We start from the raw sequence: 16,697 nt of genomic DNA, 5'->3' as shown, positions 1-16,697 counted from the left end.
GTGGGCCTGTAAGGGGTTTCATAAGTGCCCCTTCTTGTTGGGTGTGTCTGAAGTCTTTAACAGTCCCGGCCATGGTATCAGACTGTACCCCTAGGGCTTCCTCCCTGTAGGCAATGGTTTCACGCTTTCTGGGCCCTTCTGGTCCCAGCTCTCCAGCTGGGCCCTTTAACAGTTCAGATTCCCTTCTGGGGGTTTATTGCCATCCAATTGCAAGCCACTCCCCCCACTTTTCACAGTTCAACTTCATTATCTCCTACAATCCCAGAATTAGAAATGGCAAAGATGCCATTTAATATTCTCTGGAAAGGAAAATATTACACTGATCAAAAGAGCCAAGCCAAGAACCATCTCATATACTTACACCCCATAATTTCCTGAAAGCTGCCACGTAACAGGATTTATTTTCTTTAATCTGTTCTGTCTCTGCTTCAGAATACCTTCCGATGAGTTAGCCCCACTAAACAAAGAGCAACAACACTCAGAGAGTTATGTTCGTGAAGGGATGCATCTATGTTACCCTGTCCCCAAAGCATGGGGACACAACAAGAATGCCATGGCTTCCTGTTAGCAGAATATCTGGGGCACTTCAAAACCCAATGTTTGGTATCCTGTTTCTTCTAAGGTCCCCAAATGTCTTCTACAACACAGTCATTTGTTGCTTCCCATAAAATGTGCACTTGTGCCAAGACATCACACAGTAAACCCTTTGGCCTCCCTCAACCCCTGAAAGCTTCCCATGGCCTAGATGGGGTTATCACAGATTTTGTTGTAGAATTGCCAGAGTCCAATGGGTTTATAACAATCCTGACAGTTGTGGGCCTTCTTTCAAATTCTTTGGGGCAGGAACTCCATTGTATATCTACACAAGGATTAGCACATTTTAGGCAGTACCACAATACAAATAAAATGTAATTTTGTTTACTATCCCAGTTTTACAGATGGACTAAATGAGGCACAAAAAGGTTAAGTGATTTGTAAATACCACAGAGAGACTGTTGCAGAGTTTGAAAGACAACAGTTTTTGGATTCTTAGCCATGGTCAAGCTCACTGATATCCTTTATAGCAGGGGTTCTCAAACTGTACCTTCGGGTATGCAAAACATCTGTGAGGGGATACATGGAAGAAATTGTGTAATGGTGGATTTTATTTATTAATTATTTTATGTATTGTATTTTCATAATAGGCTATTCAGACAAAGCTTTAAAACTGTGGGCATTTGTTATATAAAATGCAGTAAATTAATTTATTTCAGGATGTACCAATGAGAACAGATACACAGATGCGGACGTACAGAGCCCTCACCTCCAATCACTGTACAGCACGGGTTCAGTTGCCCAGCAACTGTCCAGACTGACTGAGCTCAGAACTTTTTTTTTTTTTTGGTTGTATATGTCACACTATAACTATCTGTATGTGACAGTGAAATATGACTAGATGGCTAAAACAGGTAGCATTAAAAGAACAAAAAATGTATCCGTGATGAGAAGGCTAGGGGTACATGGGCAACTAGTTGATCTGGAAAGGGGTATGCAACAAGAAAAGTTTGGGAACCTCCACTTTATAGTGTACTGACAAGTGGACTTAAGACTCTCTCTTCCCCCACAAATCACATTTACTCGGGCACTGTACAGGGAAGATCTGAAACAGTGACTTGGAACAGAGTGGGAAAGCAGCTTCTCTGTAGGTATCAGTCCAGCCAGCAATCACAGTGGCATTTAAGAGTCCTACAAAAAACCTGTACTTGAGACATAGGTTTGTGGATCTGCATAGTGGCTGATCCCATGTTCCTGCCCAGCTTGTCACGACATCTAAAGGGAGAAAACCTAGAGAATGTAATAGGAATGAAATTTTCATTTTTCCATAGTGGTTCCATGCTGCTGTTGAGATGAACACTGCCAAAAAGAGCTACTCCTCTGCATCCTACCCATGTCCTGCTCTTATAAGGCTGGCTCACCAGTGGCCATAGCTATAGTGATTCTGTTGCATTTAGAAGATGCTTAATCATGGGGGAGCCAGATGCAACAAGTGGGCAGTTCTGTTGTCTACCATCCCACCTGACAGCACAAAGGCAGAAATATTGAAATAAGAGAGTCGAACTTTTCATCCGTGGTTAAGATAAAATACCTACCCATTACTGAGCACAATGGGGGGTTTATTTTGGATACACTTCATCTTTCATCCCTGCTATATCAGATGTTTCTTAGATACCTTTCCAAACCTCAACTGATGGAGTAAAACAGAGATTATATAAAAGGTTAAAACTCTAGGTTTCACATACTGTGAAATTTGTATAATCTGTGGACAAGCTAGTCATGCACATAGACTTTGCAAAGAAATGCAAATAAATATGACGCAGTAAAATATTCCAACTCTGGTACGGACTGATGAGTCACTGATGCTCAGGGATATGATATTATTTGACAAGGGAAAAAAGTGATTTTACAAAAAAGTTCATGTTTATATCACAAGTTTTGCAAAATTTGTCATATAATTTGAGTCATGATGTTTGAAAATTAGTAACTGAAAAAAATCAATAAGGGCAAATTCCACATAACTCTCATTAAGAATCACTTTCACTGAAATAAAGACTGAATTTTGCCTCAAGAAAGGAATGTTTCACTTGTCATTAGACGCATGTAAAATCACACAGTTTGTAAAGTATTATAATTATATATAATATTTAATACAAGATGTGAGTGAGAAACTCTAAGTAGCCATCTCCCAAAAAAGAAGCCTACCTTATTATTAAGAAAACAAACTATATTTCTTGGTGAAGTACTGTCTGAGTGAAATCTTGGCCTTATTGTCAAAGAGAGTTCTACTACTGATTTTCATAGGGCCAAGATTTCATCCCTAGAGTCTGTGTCCACATTTTACTCATTATCAGAGAACAGAGACTAATTGATTAGGCCTGCAGTGGAAAATATCACCTCTTGCACTAGAACAGCAAGAAAAAAGGTCATGCTCATACTTTCGTGATAATGATGATTAAATATCTAAAATGGCCTAAATTAAATAAGAATAGAACAAAATTTCTTTGGACATTCCCCAACTCCCCAGCACTCAGTGCACTTTTAAAAGCAAAACAGAACAAATCGGTTGCTGGCATTTTAAATGGCAGAGTTCACATGTCTGAAGTAAACAATATTTGAACGTTTTTTTTTTACCAAACACCAAAACTATCTTTTTCAGTTAATTATTTCATTTAGATGATCATTAATAGGGATTTTGAAAATACTGATGTAACAGGGTGGTCTTCCCCTTTAACTGACTGGGGGCTTGGGGGCAGCATAGGGAGCTGGGTGGCTAGTACTAGCCCCACAAATCTGAGCCACCATAGAATCATAGAATATCAGGGTTGGAAGGGACCTCAGGAGGTCATCTAGTCCAACCTCCTGCTCAAAGCAGGACCATTCCCCAATTTTTGCCCCAGATCCCTAAATGGCTCCCTCAAGGATTGAACTCACAAGCCTGGGTTTAGCAGGCCAATTCTCAAACCACTGACCTATCCCTCCCCACCTAAAAGACTAGTAAAGTGAGGCAGTGGGAGTGGAGAAAGAACAAAGAAATCTGTAACTGACTGTGATCAATTAATTATAAATTCCACTGCAATCAGACCAGCCATCTGTGTGTACTGCCCAGCTCTGCTGCTGGTCGTACCAGGGCCAGATTGGCACTGAGCCACCTGGCTGCCAAGCAGCAGATGAGCAGGAAGAGTCCCTAGAGCCCAGCAACAAGCAGAGTGGGGAGTCCAAGAATCCATGGCTTGGTGCTGCAGGCAGAGTCCATTCCAAGTGTGGCTAGTGCCCAGTGAGCCAGCCGCATCCCTGGAACAGCAGCGACAAGTCAGTTTCTCCCTAGTACCTGCAAGCAGAGCTAGGGATGATGCCTGGGAAGGAGAGAGGGAGCGAGACCGAGAGAAGAGAGGGGGAATGGGCTGCGGAGGAAGAAGCCAGACACAACTAGCTGTGATGATGTTGCCATCACACTGCACTCCCAGCCCCTACTCAAGCTCCCACTATGCTTATGAAGGTCTTACCCTCAACTGGATGGCATTTCACTATGTTTGTCTATCTTTAACATGAGAACTTTTGAACACTGCATCTGATCAATTTCAAAATTTCAGGGAATGTTGTCCGCATCAATTGCCAGAACTCTACTGATTTTGGGGAAAATTGGAAAACTGAAACAGGAAAAATGGGGTGGGGGGTTACACAGAGCCCCTGCCAGAAGTTTAGCACAGTCACAGCTTGAAGCACCTCTGAAGCACCTATATCATCTCTGCACATCCTCTCAATAGAGTTTAATGTATGATGATACACTGACAGACTTATCCCCCAGAGAAATAAGAATGGTGGGGAGGGGAAGAAGAAAATAGGAGTCTGTACAAAGTCCCTGCCACATGATGGGGTGAATGGAGAACCCTGGTATGGGGGGAAAGGACGGAATGGGAACATGGGGGAAGAGGAAGATGGGAGTACACACAAAGACCCTGGCATGGGGCAAAGATGGAGGACTCCCTTAAATGGGGAAGGGAGAATGAGAATGAACACAGATCCACTGTTCCAAGGAGAATAAGAGAGGGGGGAAGAAAGGGGCACAGAGAACCTCTAGTGGGAGGAGACTGGGGGAATCATCCTATGGGGAGGGAGAGGGGAATGGAGCCACACAGAGCCCCTGGTATAGAGGGAAAACTGGGTGACCCTGGAATTCGCATCAGAGGAAGGGGGACATACAGAACCCCTGATAGGGTGAACAGGGCGATCCTATGATGAGAAAAGCGGGGAAGGGGAAAATGGGGGCACAGAGCTCCTATCATGGGAGTAAAGGGGGAATGAAGGGCATGGGGGAAGTGGGACAATGGGGTGCACAGACAACTGCGGGCATGGGGGGGGAATAGGAAACTTTGGTATGGGATCAGGGGAGAATGGGGGACACACAGAAACCCTGCCAAGGAGACTGGGAGGAGTTCCAAGAAGTCCCTAAAATAGAGACAGATGTGAGGGTGACACACAAGGAGCTTGTGGGGTAAAATGGAAGACTGCAAGGAGCCCTGGTGTGCGCAATAAGTTATGCTGATAGAAGCTACAAAGTATCCAACCCTGTAGTCTGTTTTGATAATAGATAATTTCCTATAATTGAGACGATAAAAATGTATTTTGTCAGCTGTCTATGCAAGTCAATAGTTAATAAAAATATTTTGAATTGTTCCTTCAAAATCATATACACATGTTGAGAAATTTCCTTTGTAGCAGCATAAGTACCTACCACACAAGTTACGAATGAAGAAGGGAGCTATTTTAAGTTTTTTAAAAGGGCTCCTAGGGAAGAAATGAGTCGAGTCAGTGTCAGCTTTCCATTTTTAAAGTATATACTAAATTGCAAAAGTTTGTATTTTCCTTTTAATTATACTGAGTAAAAAGCAATGTAACAGGAGTTCAGAAATCTTCTGTTGCCGCTGCTTTTTAGTAGTAGTTAGAATTCTACAGGTATATAGAAAATTGATTTGCTGACTCATTAGCACAGATGCAGTTTGTTTACTCCATCATATTTATAAGGGAGGAGGAAATAGCTCTGTGGGCAGAGATCCTAAAAAAATCACAGGGAAAATATAAAAGGCTGAGATTGACATTTTTTTGTGAAGTTGTTAAATCAGACTCCAATGCTGCGAACACTTATGCACGTGCTTAACGTTTCTACTATAAGTAGGGACTTCTTGCAGTATTAAATTTAAACATGTCCATAGATAGTCACAATACTGAGACCTTTGTGACTAAGAGCCAATGCCCAGGAAGTGGATGGAATAAATGTAATGGGTCAGTCACTGGAGTTATGCCAAGCCCAAAGTGTATGTTTAGACTAGGGTGGAAATGTCACATGTTTACAAAAATATACAAAAAAGTTGAATGTGTGTGTATTTGTGTGTGTGAGAGAAAACTGTTAGATTGAGAATCCTGAGGACTGAAGTTCTTTATTCATTCAACCACAGAATGTTCCCAGTAAGACCAGTGTCAGTGGAATCTTCGTTACAGTGCTCCAATAGTATATTAAGGTCAGACTTGACAAAGCCCTGGCTGGGACGATTTAGTTGGGGATTGGTCCTGCTTTGAGCAGGGGGTTGGACTAAATGACCTCCTGAGGTCCCTGCCAACCCAGATATTCTATGATTCTACTATTTCAACTTTACTTCATCCCAGAGTTAGAGAAAAGACCCTCCCATATAAAAACCATGCTATTTCTCTATGCTATTTCAATCTGACCTCTCAACTCAGCCTGTCAAAGGGGGACTGATTGATATTAGTTGTAATTAAAATGGTGGCTTTGTGATGTGGAGGAGTCTGGACATGTGACTTGGTATGTATGTGACCATGAAACAATCTGATACAGCAATCTAAAAAGTACTAATCCTCCCGATGCATGGATTTTTAATATAAATTAAAATGTTTACTTTTTAATTGCTTTGGTATCATAATATAGCATATACAGAATGGAAATACAGTATTTAGTCATAAAAAGAGTTCAAAGTATGTTTCTGAAATGTAAAAAGCTGTTAAGTACAATCTAACTACATCAATTAAAAAAGAAAGGAGATATATGTTAACATATACAGCAGATTAACATTTTATTGTGATAATAAGCAAGCTTTTTTGTAAAAATGAAATTTTCTTTTCAGGTAAAAGTAAAAAATGTTAGCTATTTTAGGAATTTAGAAACTAGGGCATTTTGACAAGGTACTTAATAAAAGGTGCCTCTTTATTCTTCCCATTGGAACTGTAAAAAATAATAGCCTATTCAATAGCCACAACCCCTCAAGCACTCTCATTAAAACTCACAATTGTCAGGCCTGATCTTTACTTGCATGAGAAACCTACAAGGAAAATCCAAGTACAGCAAGAAGTGATGGTGTTAATTCAGTTAGTGGGAGTTTTCTTTCCAAGTCAGCATTGAACCAATGTTCTAAAGTACTGTTAGGAGAACTCTGATCCTGGGACATATTTTTTCAGATGAGGTGTAAAGTAAGGTTCTGACCACTTGTAGTTATTGAAGTTCCCAGTGCACTTGTAAATCCTACACTGAAAGAGTCAGCAGAAGTGATACCAAGTATCAGGGGGCAGCCATGTTAGTCTGTACCCACAAAAACAACAAGGAGTCCGGTGGCACCTTAAAGACTAATCGATTTATTTGAGCATAGGTTTTCATGGGTAAAAACCCCACTTTTTCAGATGCAACAATAGAAGTGAGAATGACTGACAAAGAGAACTGGTACCATTTACTATTTAATGTTATTTTTAGCACTGAAACAAGTGTTGATAATGTGCTTTCACTAAATTCTCAACTTCAGATTGGCTTGCAGTGAGAAACCAAAATATTCTGTAGTATTATTCATGATTATTAAAACTGTACTAAAAATACCACAAACAAATCCCAAACACTATCATCAATATACAGTTCTAGGAATGTCTCACAGTCTCATTCTGAAGCCTAAAAATGTCTTTAGAGTCATCAGGAAGTGATGGAACAGCTACCAGTATAGTTAAGGGCTTTTTTTGTTCACAATATCACCAGGTTGAATCATCTATAGGATTTGCAGTCTGTTTACTATCCAGTTTCTAAGTTCTCAGTCATTTTGATTTTATGAATTATGCCTGTAAGGCGTACAGCTACACAAGTGTAAGCTACACAGTAACACATGTATCTTTGCGATGCCAAGAACCCTAAAATATTTTTATATCAGAGGTAACAACCAATCACTACCTTTGCACTACAGCTAATTTGCATGCAACTCTTTAGCAGTTGTATGAGGGAGACTGCACAGATGGTAGATTACTTGGCCCCACTGCCACACATGTGCCCAACACAAAATTTCCCAGCACAACCCCCCTAGACACAAATCAACACACACCTACATAAATGCAAACACACAACTCCTCACCACAGCTCCCACCCCGATTTGCCACCCACACAACTCTCCCTGAACAACATCAACCATGCACGATACCACTCCCAGCACATCTAATAACTCCAAACACACACACAGCTTCTCACCGCAGCACACATCCCGCATTTGCCACCCACACAATTTAAACACAAATCTCCCAGCACAACCTCCCACACAGATAAATCAAACACACCCCCACTTATCACCGCACAAATTCATACAAGTCTTTTACCATTAAGGAACCCACAAAATACAGATGTGCATGTGGTAAATATTATGTAGCATTACTCCAAAAAGTTATAGTCACATGTCTAAATAAATTAGTAGCCCGTAGCAAGCTTAGTATTACAGTTAGTGAAAATAACCAATCTTATTTATTATGCTAAGAATAAATAACACCTAACGTGGAACTGGAAGCATTAAAATAGTTTTATACATAGAAACTGCTCATCTAACCCTGTCTATGTAAATCTTTCTTGAGCATCTTAATTATTTACAAATATACATTTATATTGTGTTGTGACCTGTCCGTGTCTGATGTCACCTCTCAACACCAGCTCTTGCTGCTGGGTTACCGGGATGGCCTTGGGAGGCTCTCACTTTTTCTGAGGACTGTCTCCCCTCCAGAACCCAACATGAACTACCTATGTGGGGATCTTCCATGACTAGGGACACCAAGTTGAGCTCTTTTTCCCCTCTCAGAGCTCTACTAACCCTTCTTAAGTTAGTCCCCCTCTCCAAGCAAGCCTGGCCAGACCTTCTGTCTGACCTTCAGACTCCCTTTTCCTTGTGACTGCCCTGTCATAGTTTTCAGATTTCTCTCTCTCTTGACATCCACTCTTCAATTTTCACCTTGACCCAAAAAACCCAGAGGCTTCATCTGCTTTAATGATATCACCACCCCCAACAGTTTCTTCACAACCACCCACACAACAACCAACCAGTATATACAATAATCCTAAACATCAATCAGAAGCCTAGAATGTCTGTTGAGTCAGTGGAAAGTGAGAGGAATGGCTACAAATATCGTTGAGAGCTCTTTTTGTTTAGAGTATCACTATGTTCAATCATCACTGTGATTTGTGGTCTGTTACCATTTTTTTTTTTAAAGTTCTGAGGCATTTTTGGCTTCTTTTTACACATAACCTTCTGAATTACATCTGTGCAGCAGCACGGGCATTCAGCTACTAGTTTCATCCACAAAGAACTCAGGTGTCATTTTGGAGACTCATTAGTTTCCATGATGAGATAATACCAATGTATTTACTTATTTTAAATCTAGAAAGATTTGCATTGTAATGGAATATTGACCAAAACTGACCACTTCTTTGAATAAATACTTCTAAATCAAATTTTAAACTCCAATAAATGGAAAATCTCATACTTTGGCGATTGGATCTATAGATACTGGCTTTTAGGCATATTCATGATTTTCCTTAATTCTCTTTTCCCTGAAATGTTATTGGTTTTAGTCTTTGCTTCCTAATCTAAAAGTAAACTGAACAACAGATTATTAAAAACAAAATGAACAAAAGCCTCCCAACAGCTATTTTGTTTATTACTTTTTTTAAGGGTAGATTTCTTCCCCTTTACACATGGTGAATAGCATTCTTGTTGAACTTCTATTCCACATTTCTGTGTGCTGCAAAATCTGGCCCATTTTTATTTTATTTTCCTAGTAAAATGTAAAAAACATTTACATATTAGTTGACCTAGAAACCATGACTCAGGGCTTGTCTACTGCTGTAGTGCTTCAGTGAAGATGCTACCTATGGTAATGGGAAGCATAGGTAATCCATTTCCCCAAGAGGCAGTAGCTAGGTCAATGCAGAATTCTCCCATCAACCTAGGTTGGCTTAACTGCATCTCTCAGAGGTGTGGATTTTTCACACTCCTGAGCAACAGAGTTATACCTACCTAAATGCCTAGTGTAGGCCAAGCCTAAACAGGGATACTACTATGCAGCCTTAGAAGAGAGGACTCTGTTACTTCTAAACGTAAGACTTAAAAAGATACAACAGAGCAACACTAAAATTGTCCACACTGAAGCTAATGACACTGCCGTATGGATACACAGAGAGATTACTATTGTACATACATGAAGTACTCTGTTGGTTATAAATATTGAATTCAAAGACAACAGGTGTGATTTGTTCAACAAAACTGCAATATCACTATAGGAAAAGTTCATTTTATTACATGTTCATGTTAATTCCCTCCTCATAGGGAGCTACCCTTTTGCCTCTGAGCAGCTGTTGTCAGACTTTCAGCAGGAGGTATAGATTTACATAGACCCCTTGGGTGGAGAGGTCCAGCACTAGATTTTAGAATATGTGGTGCCTCCACCTAGGTAAATAGCCTCGATATCCCACATGCTGGCTTTAGAGGTCTCATCTCCAGCAGATTTTACAAGAACCTCAGAATATCACCCTAACAGCAGCAGTGCTTACAATTTAAACTCAACAAACAAAACACACTGTAAAACAGCAAACTTAACAGTAAAAAACACATATGGATGTGGCTTAAAGATCCCTCCTGATTCCAGACTAGCTCAACTCACAAAGAAACCCGGGCGGGGGGACACACAACAAAATTTCTCATCCAAACACTACATGTTTTCTAAACAGCCTGAAGGCAAGCACCTGTTTATGTGTTTCCTCTCTCACTGTGTATGTACAGCGTATCATTCCACCAGCAATGATGATAAACTTGCTCGGAGTATTCAATTTTGAATTTTCTTGATTAATTTGCTATCATTAATTGAGCAACTTATATTAACTTTCAGAAAAATTAATTTTTTGAAGTGACCTTTTAAAATGATTTTAGAGCCTATATTTATCTACATTTTGCTGAGTGAGCCTATATTTTCTGCTGAACGCAGTATTGTTTAAGATAGCAAACTAATGGAAGGGGATCCAATGCATTGGGCAGTAAATGAGAGAGCCTTGGGGTGTTTTTTATGGAACAGCGTACATTTATGATGGAATCTATTGATCGACAGATTATAATAATGTTTTTTATGGTTATGTTTTTCCTCAGAAAAATTCCACTTTGTTCTTTTATAAGCTGCATCCATATATTCCTTGTCTTGGGATAAGAATACAGAGGACTGAGTTACAGCTACTAAGAAACAACTCCTGAAAAAAATGGGCTAGCACAGATAATTCATTTATTTCAGATTCATTTTTTGCTAAAGAGCTCTTAATACAGATTTTTTTTAAAGAAACTTAAATAAAATTCATAACACCAGTGAACTTTATCGCTAATGTTTTAACATGTTTCAAACCAATCCTGGAAAAATCTGCATGACTACTAACATTTTTTTGTGGGCAACTGTGCAAGGGACATTTATTTTCACCTCACAAGCTCAGCCTTCATCTCTGCAGTGCTTGTGAGCAGATCAGCAGCTTCTAAGGACGAGAGTAGGGAAGGAGTAAGCCATTGCCTCTCCTCCAAACCCTGCATGTCCTTTGATCACTGGTTGCAAGTATAATAAATCATTTGACTAGTGACCTGCTGGATTATTTAGCAATGGTCACTATAGAGATTTTCATGGCAAGGTTTTCTTCCATTATATGTAGCAATAATTGTATAGTGAGATATGGCTCAATCATGATATCCAATTCACTGCAGTCTCTTGGGAGTGTATTGAAATTCACTACTTGAATAAGTCACTTAACTTCCTCATATAAAGTCCATCTATGAAAATGATCTTCTAATATGTTCAAATGTCATGTCTTGTTTCATTTGCTCAGCCAAGAGAACATGTTCATCCAGTAACTGCATTCTGAATAAATTAGGGATGTTTATTGGCCATTGTAAAATCTAAAAATATATTCCCCAAAATATAACATATTTCTCTTCATGTACATAACTTTGGACATTTCCTCCCCACTTTTCTACTTATATTCATGACAATACTAGAAGTCTGATCCAAAGAGCAAGGAAGTGATTTGTCAGTCAGTTATTGCATCAAAATCAAGGGGCCCTGACTATATGTAATGAATGGGATACTTGTAAAGCCACTATCTACTAAATCACATATTTTAGCACCACTGTCTGTGGCAATCATTGCCCTCTTTTGGCTTTTGGATGTGGATTGACTTAATTACAGTAGTACAGTATATATGGGATTATTTTTAACTCCTTCACTGAAGGATTCTGCTGCAGATTCAATGCAGCAATGTGGCAACAACCGTAAATGCTGATGTCCCACTAAAAGCAATGTAGTCCCCTACATATGGCACAAAATGCTCTCTAGACAACACACAAAGGGTATAACCTTTTCAAACTTCACAAGTTAACTAGACAGTGGTTTTGGCAATTCTGAAGGTGGACTCCTCCATTTGAGTCTGTAATGAAAAGTGTGTGAGCTTAGTGCTATCAGACATTGTGCTCTTAAAGGTACTGTCTTTTGGTTGAGAAGATAAAAATCAATGTTCTTACCATCTGTACTGAGTCAAGATCCCATGGCACTTTACACAAAAGTAGGGATGTTACCACTGTTGTCACCAAATGACAACACAGGCAATTCCAATACATGACAATCTATGTTCTCCAACAGTTTCAACTAGATACCACATTCTTCACTTCCAGTCCTAAACTATTGTGCACTGTTAAATAATTACTATATTCCATCTCAGACAAGTCTGCATTTCTGTAAACGAAATTAATCTGTTAAGCTCTTTAGAGTTCTTCATTAGCTTATGGATGAAATGTGGTATATTCTATACTACATTTCTATTAGACCACATTCCCACTGAAGTTAGATTTTCCTCATCTACATGGTAAATTAGATAGTAACAAAAAAGCTAATGCTCTTTACCATCTAGAATTATAAAATGTAAAATCTTTGCCCTCTAAAAGTACTCTTACTGGTACTGTTGCTATTTGTAGCAGGTTTTGAATTTGGAGGAGAAAAGACATGACTGATGATTTTGAATTAAAGATCTGTCAGTGACAAATATGCCCTACATGTACTACTACTAATCCAAATGTCAGTGGTACACTGTGTTGTTCCTTCTTCAATACAATTTACTAGAGATTCAGTTTCCTCCTGTATTATTTTTAAAAAACAATTGTTATTGGGCTTGTGAGTAAAAGTATTGAAATAGGGTATTGTTTTGGTTTTAAGTATTATAGATAAGGGAAATGGCTTGAGGAAAAGCCAAATTCCACTACCTCCACGAAAGGGGAGAATCAGGTTAACAGCCAAATCAGATTGTGTACATTTAACATATGTCAGAGGTAGGAGAGCTAGCTTCATTCTAAAAAACAAACAAACAAACCACATACAACACCCCTCTCCCAGAAAAATCCCCACCAACCCAAAGCCACACAATAATATTTTAAGGGGCCCATGTTGTTGTGATGTAATTTCTTCTGACTATCCTACTTTGCTTTTCCGGTGTGTGCCTTTTGGCTTGTGGAGTGGAAAAGTGGGTGCCTGGTGGCAGATGTGGGTGGATGCTGATAGCTTACTCCAAATCCCTCCAGAGTTCACTCTGGAATGTTCCAGAGCCCCCGGATTCCTCATATTTGCCCATTTTTAAACTGTTTAGGTTATCCATGATAAACCGAATAGGACTCACCTATCCTTCACAAAATTATTTTGTCTATCTATAAACCTTTTCAGTTATCTCTGAAACACTAAAACAGGAATCATTACTAGGAACCTGTCCAAGAGAAGACCTACTCTTGGAAGGTGTAATCTCTTCAAAGAGAAGATTCAGCATGGCATCCTTTCTTCCTTCCTTTCACAATCTTCTCTCATCCCATTCTTGCCTCCTTCCTCACTTTCAAAAACAACAAGGTTCCTCATCTGTTTTCCTCTTAACTCTTCCACCTGGCCAAGCAATGCCTTCTCCTTCTTCCTCATGACCTACCTTGCCCTTACACTCTCACCACCTTCTTCAACCCTTAGCTTCTCACTCTTTGTAGTTCCTTTCCTTCACAGTATGAATATGCTAGGATTTCTCTATCCTTATAACCCTCCAACATTTACCCTGAATCTTTCTCCAACTGCTATCCCATCTCCCTTCACCTCTAAACTCAGTGAAAGTGTCACACACAACTGTTTTATTAAGGTTCTCTCCTCCAACTCTGTCTTTGTACCCTCCAATTTGGTCTCCATGCCACTGAAACTTTTGTCTCCATGGTCTTTAATGACACTTTTATGGTCAAATTTTAGAGCCTCTACCTGGATAACATCTTTGAGTATCATCTATCTAGACCTACACGTCTAGGCAGTGTCCATGTATTCCCCCTTCTTCCTTCCTCCATCACTTCCTTCAGAGATCTGGCCTTACCTCTCTGTTCCACTACTAAAGGCCTAGTCTAGGCCCTTATTATTTCTCATCTTAACAATTGCAGCCTTTTCCTCTCTGGCCTTTCTGATATCCAATTGGATTCCCAGGTCCAATCAAAAGCTACTACTAAAATAATCCTTCTGACCATATGCATGGACCACTCTCCTTAAACTAGTCTGGAAAAACAATACCCTGTCTTTCAAACCTCTCTTTAAGATTCACTTCTACAATAATGACTACCAGAAAAAGCCAACTGATAATGGATCGTCAGATGGCCTTTAGGAGTGTCCAATATTTTATTTTTAACTCTAGTTGTGTATAAACCTGGCCTATGTAAATGCATATTTTTATTACTATTTCCATCATCCTCCCTCCCAAATTTCTTCAGATTGTACAACCCACTGATTATATCTTATATTAAATATATTCCAAGATCTTTAAGGCAGGGAATGTCTTTTACTGTGTGTTTGTACAATACCTCAATCATGATTGAAGACTTTAGGCTACCATAATAAAATAATCATCATCAAAAATAGGTTAAAAGTATCTAAGTCAGCTAAGCCAAGAAAAGCACAAGAGCAATTCATATTCTTCACGGCCTCTGAGAGCAACTAGATAACATGTATTGATGGTGAAAATCATAGTGATGTTACACAAGGAAGGAATGAGGGGGAAAAAATAATTTGCTTACATACCATGGATAACATACAAAACTAAAAAGAAAACATTCAGAGCAGAAATTACTGTTAGAATAGGAAATGTTGAAATAAAAAATAGTCGTTTTGGAAAGCATCCTATTTCAACATACAATGAAAGACAAACAAAACACATGCACTGGAGAGATGTCCATAATAAAAAAGAAATAATGCTCTGATTCATAAAGGTGTACAACTTTTTACCAACATACAGTTTTCTAAATTTAAAAAAGGAAACCTAACTACAAAAATCATAACTAACATGAATATTACATAAGCATCCTATACCAAAACTAATAATTTCATTAAAGAAAAACATACTGCATCTTCATATGTGCCTATTAATAGTTCTTCATTTTACTTTCACTTGACCAATCCCACACAAACAGACCCTTCTCTCTTCTTTATATTTATAATGTTTAAAATGTTGGTTTAAGAAACAAATGGTATATACATTTGCAATTTGATTACAAATACTGAGTCAAATGCATCCCTCGCATATCTCCATTAAATTAAATGAAGCTACACCAGGGATGAATATGGTCTATTGTCATATCATTTTACAATTCCTGCACTACTCTTTCTCTTGAGTTCCTCATTTTGGATCTTTTCCCTGCACTGAAGTTTTGGCTGGTGGAGGTGTATGTAAATATAGCTGCTGAGTAAATTTCTTCTTCTCTTTAAAAAGTTACCATTTGGGTGCTGTAAATGGTATATTTCCAAATAAAATGTGCTGAGGAGCATACTTGCAAGCATATAATAATTAAAATGTGTTCAGATCTCAATGCTAGAATTAAGTGTATATTTAAATTATGTTTTTAATTTTACTTATGTGTTTCTTGACTTTGGTTGTAATCCACAGGCTCTTGAATACATTCTCTGTAATGGATTCCGAGTGGTTGCAATTGAGATAGCTAAGCATACAAGGGCCATATAGAGTTATCCTTTCATTTGTAACTTCTTGTCTTAAAGCAGCATATGTTAGTAGCTCATTCCATTAAATACCAAATCATCTGGGTAAACATTTTTTCCATATACTATAGTATCTTTATGGAACATGTACAATGATAATAATAAAAAAAAACTACCATCATCATTCTGGGCCAAACAATTGGTGAAGACAGTAGCAATCGCAATTCCTACAGCCATCCATTCCCACAGACAGAACTGCTGTAACATTTTTTATTGAACTTCACTCAAGGCAGATCTGAAATAAAAAGAAAGATTTGACATATTCATCAATCAGTTAAGGTAAATGCATCTGTCAATGCACAGAGGTTATAATGACTTCATGGTTAATCCTTTGTAGTTTGGGTCCCTAAGCAATATTACTAAATGATCTGTATCTATCAGAAAGCATGTCCAATCTCCATAACAGGACAGTTATTGCTCTTTCTACATCAATCACGGTGTTAGAGAACTGTGTAATGTTTTGTGTTAGTCAAACATATATTAGATGTTAGAGAAATTAATATATATATCATGATAAAAAAATAACAATGTTTGCTTTCTGTACATTTTTTATGAGATAGCACTTTAGATTTTGCTACAAGAGTTTGCAAATCAGAAAACTGGTTTGTGTGTTATTTGTAAAATATTTGGCCTAAGCAAACAACAAGGTAAAGCAAAAAGTCAAGAGGAATCGATTAGTTTTTCAGAAAATCAGTTGTACGCCCCTCCTCCCCTCAACGAGACAAGCTAACAAGTAAAAACCCAACACCACAAAAAACCGACCAGTGAAATGAACAACAACT

General features: G+C 38.6%; 1 protein-coding gene across 1 annotated transcript in view; it reads right to left on the bottom strand.

Moving 5' to 3' along the window:
* Positions 1-16,697, bottom strand: part of PCDH15 (protocadherin related 15) — a 1,310,198-nt gene that overhangs the window by 651,210 nt on the left and 642,291 nt on the right. Inside the window, exon 4 of the mRNA XM_074958998.1 lies at positions 16,032-16,150. Coding sequence (XP_074815099.1) covers positions 16,032-16,122 — 91 coding nt within the window. The 5' untranslated portion in view covers positions 16,123-16,150. The remainder of the gene's footprint in view (positions 1-16,031; positions 16,151-16,697) is intronic.

Source organism: Natator depressus, chromosome 7, assembly GCF_965152275.1.
Source record: "Natator depressus isolate rNatDep1 chromosome 7, rNatDep2.hap1, whole genome shotgun sequence".
Lineage (NCBI taxonomy): Eukaryota > Metazoa > Chordata > Testudines > Cheloniidae > Natator > Natator depressus.
Note: the sequence above shows the minus strand (reverse complement) of the source record. Positions and strands in the feature narration are given on the sequence as shown.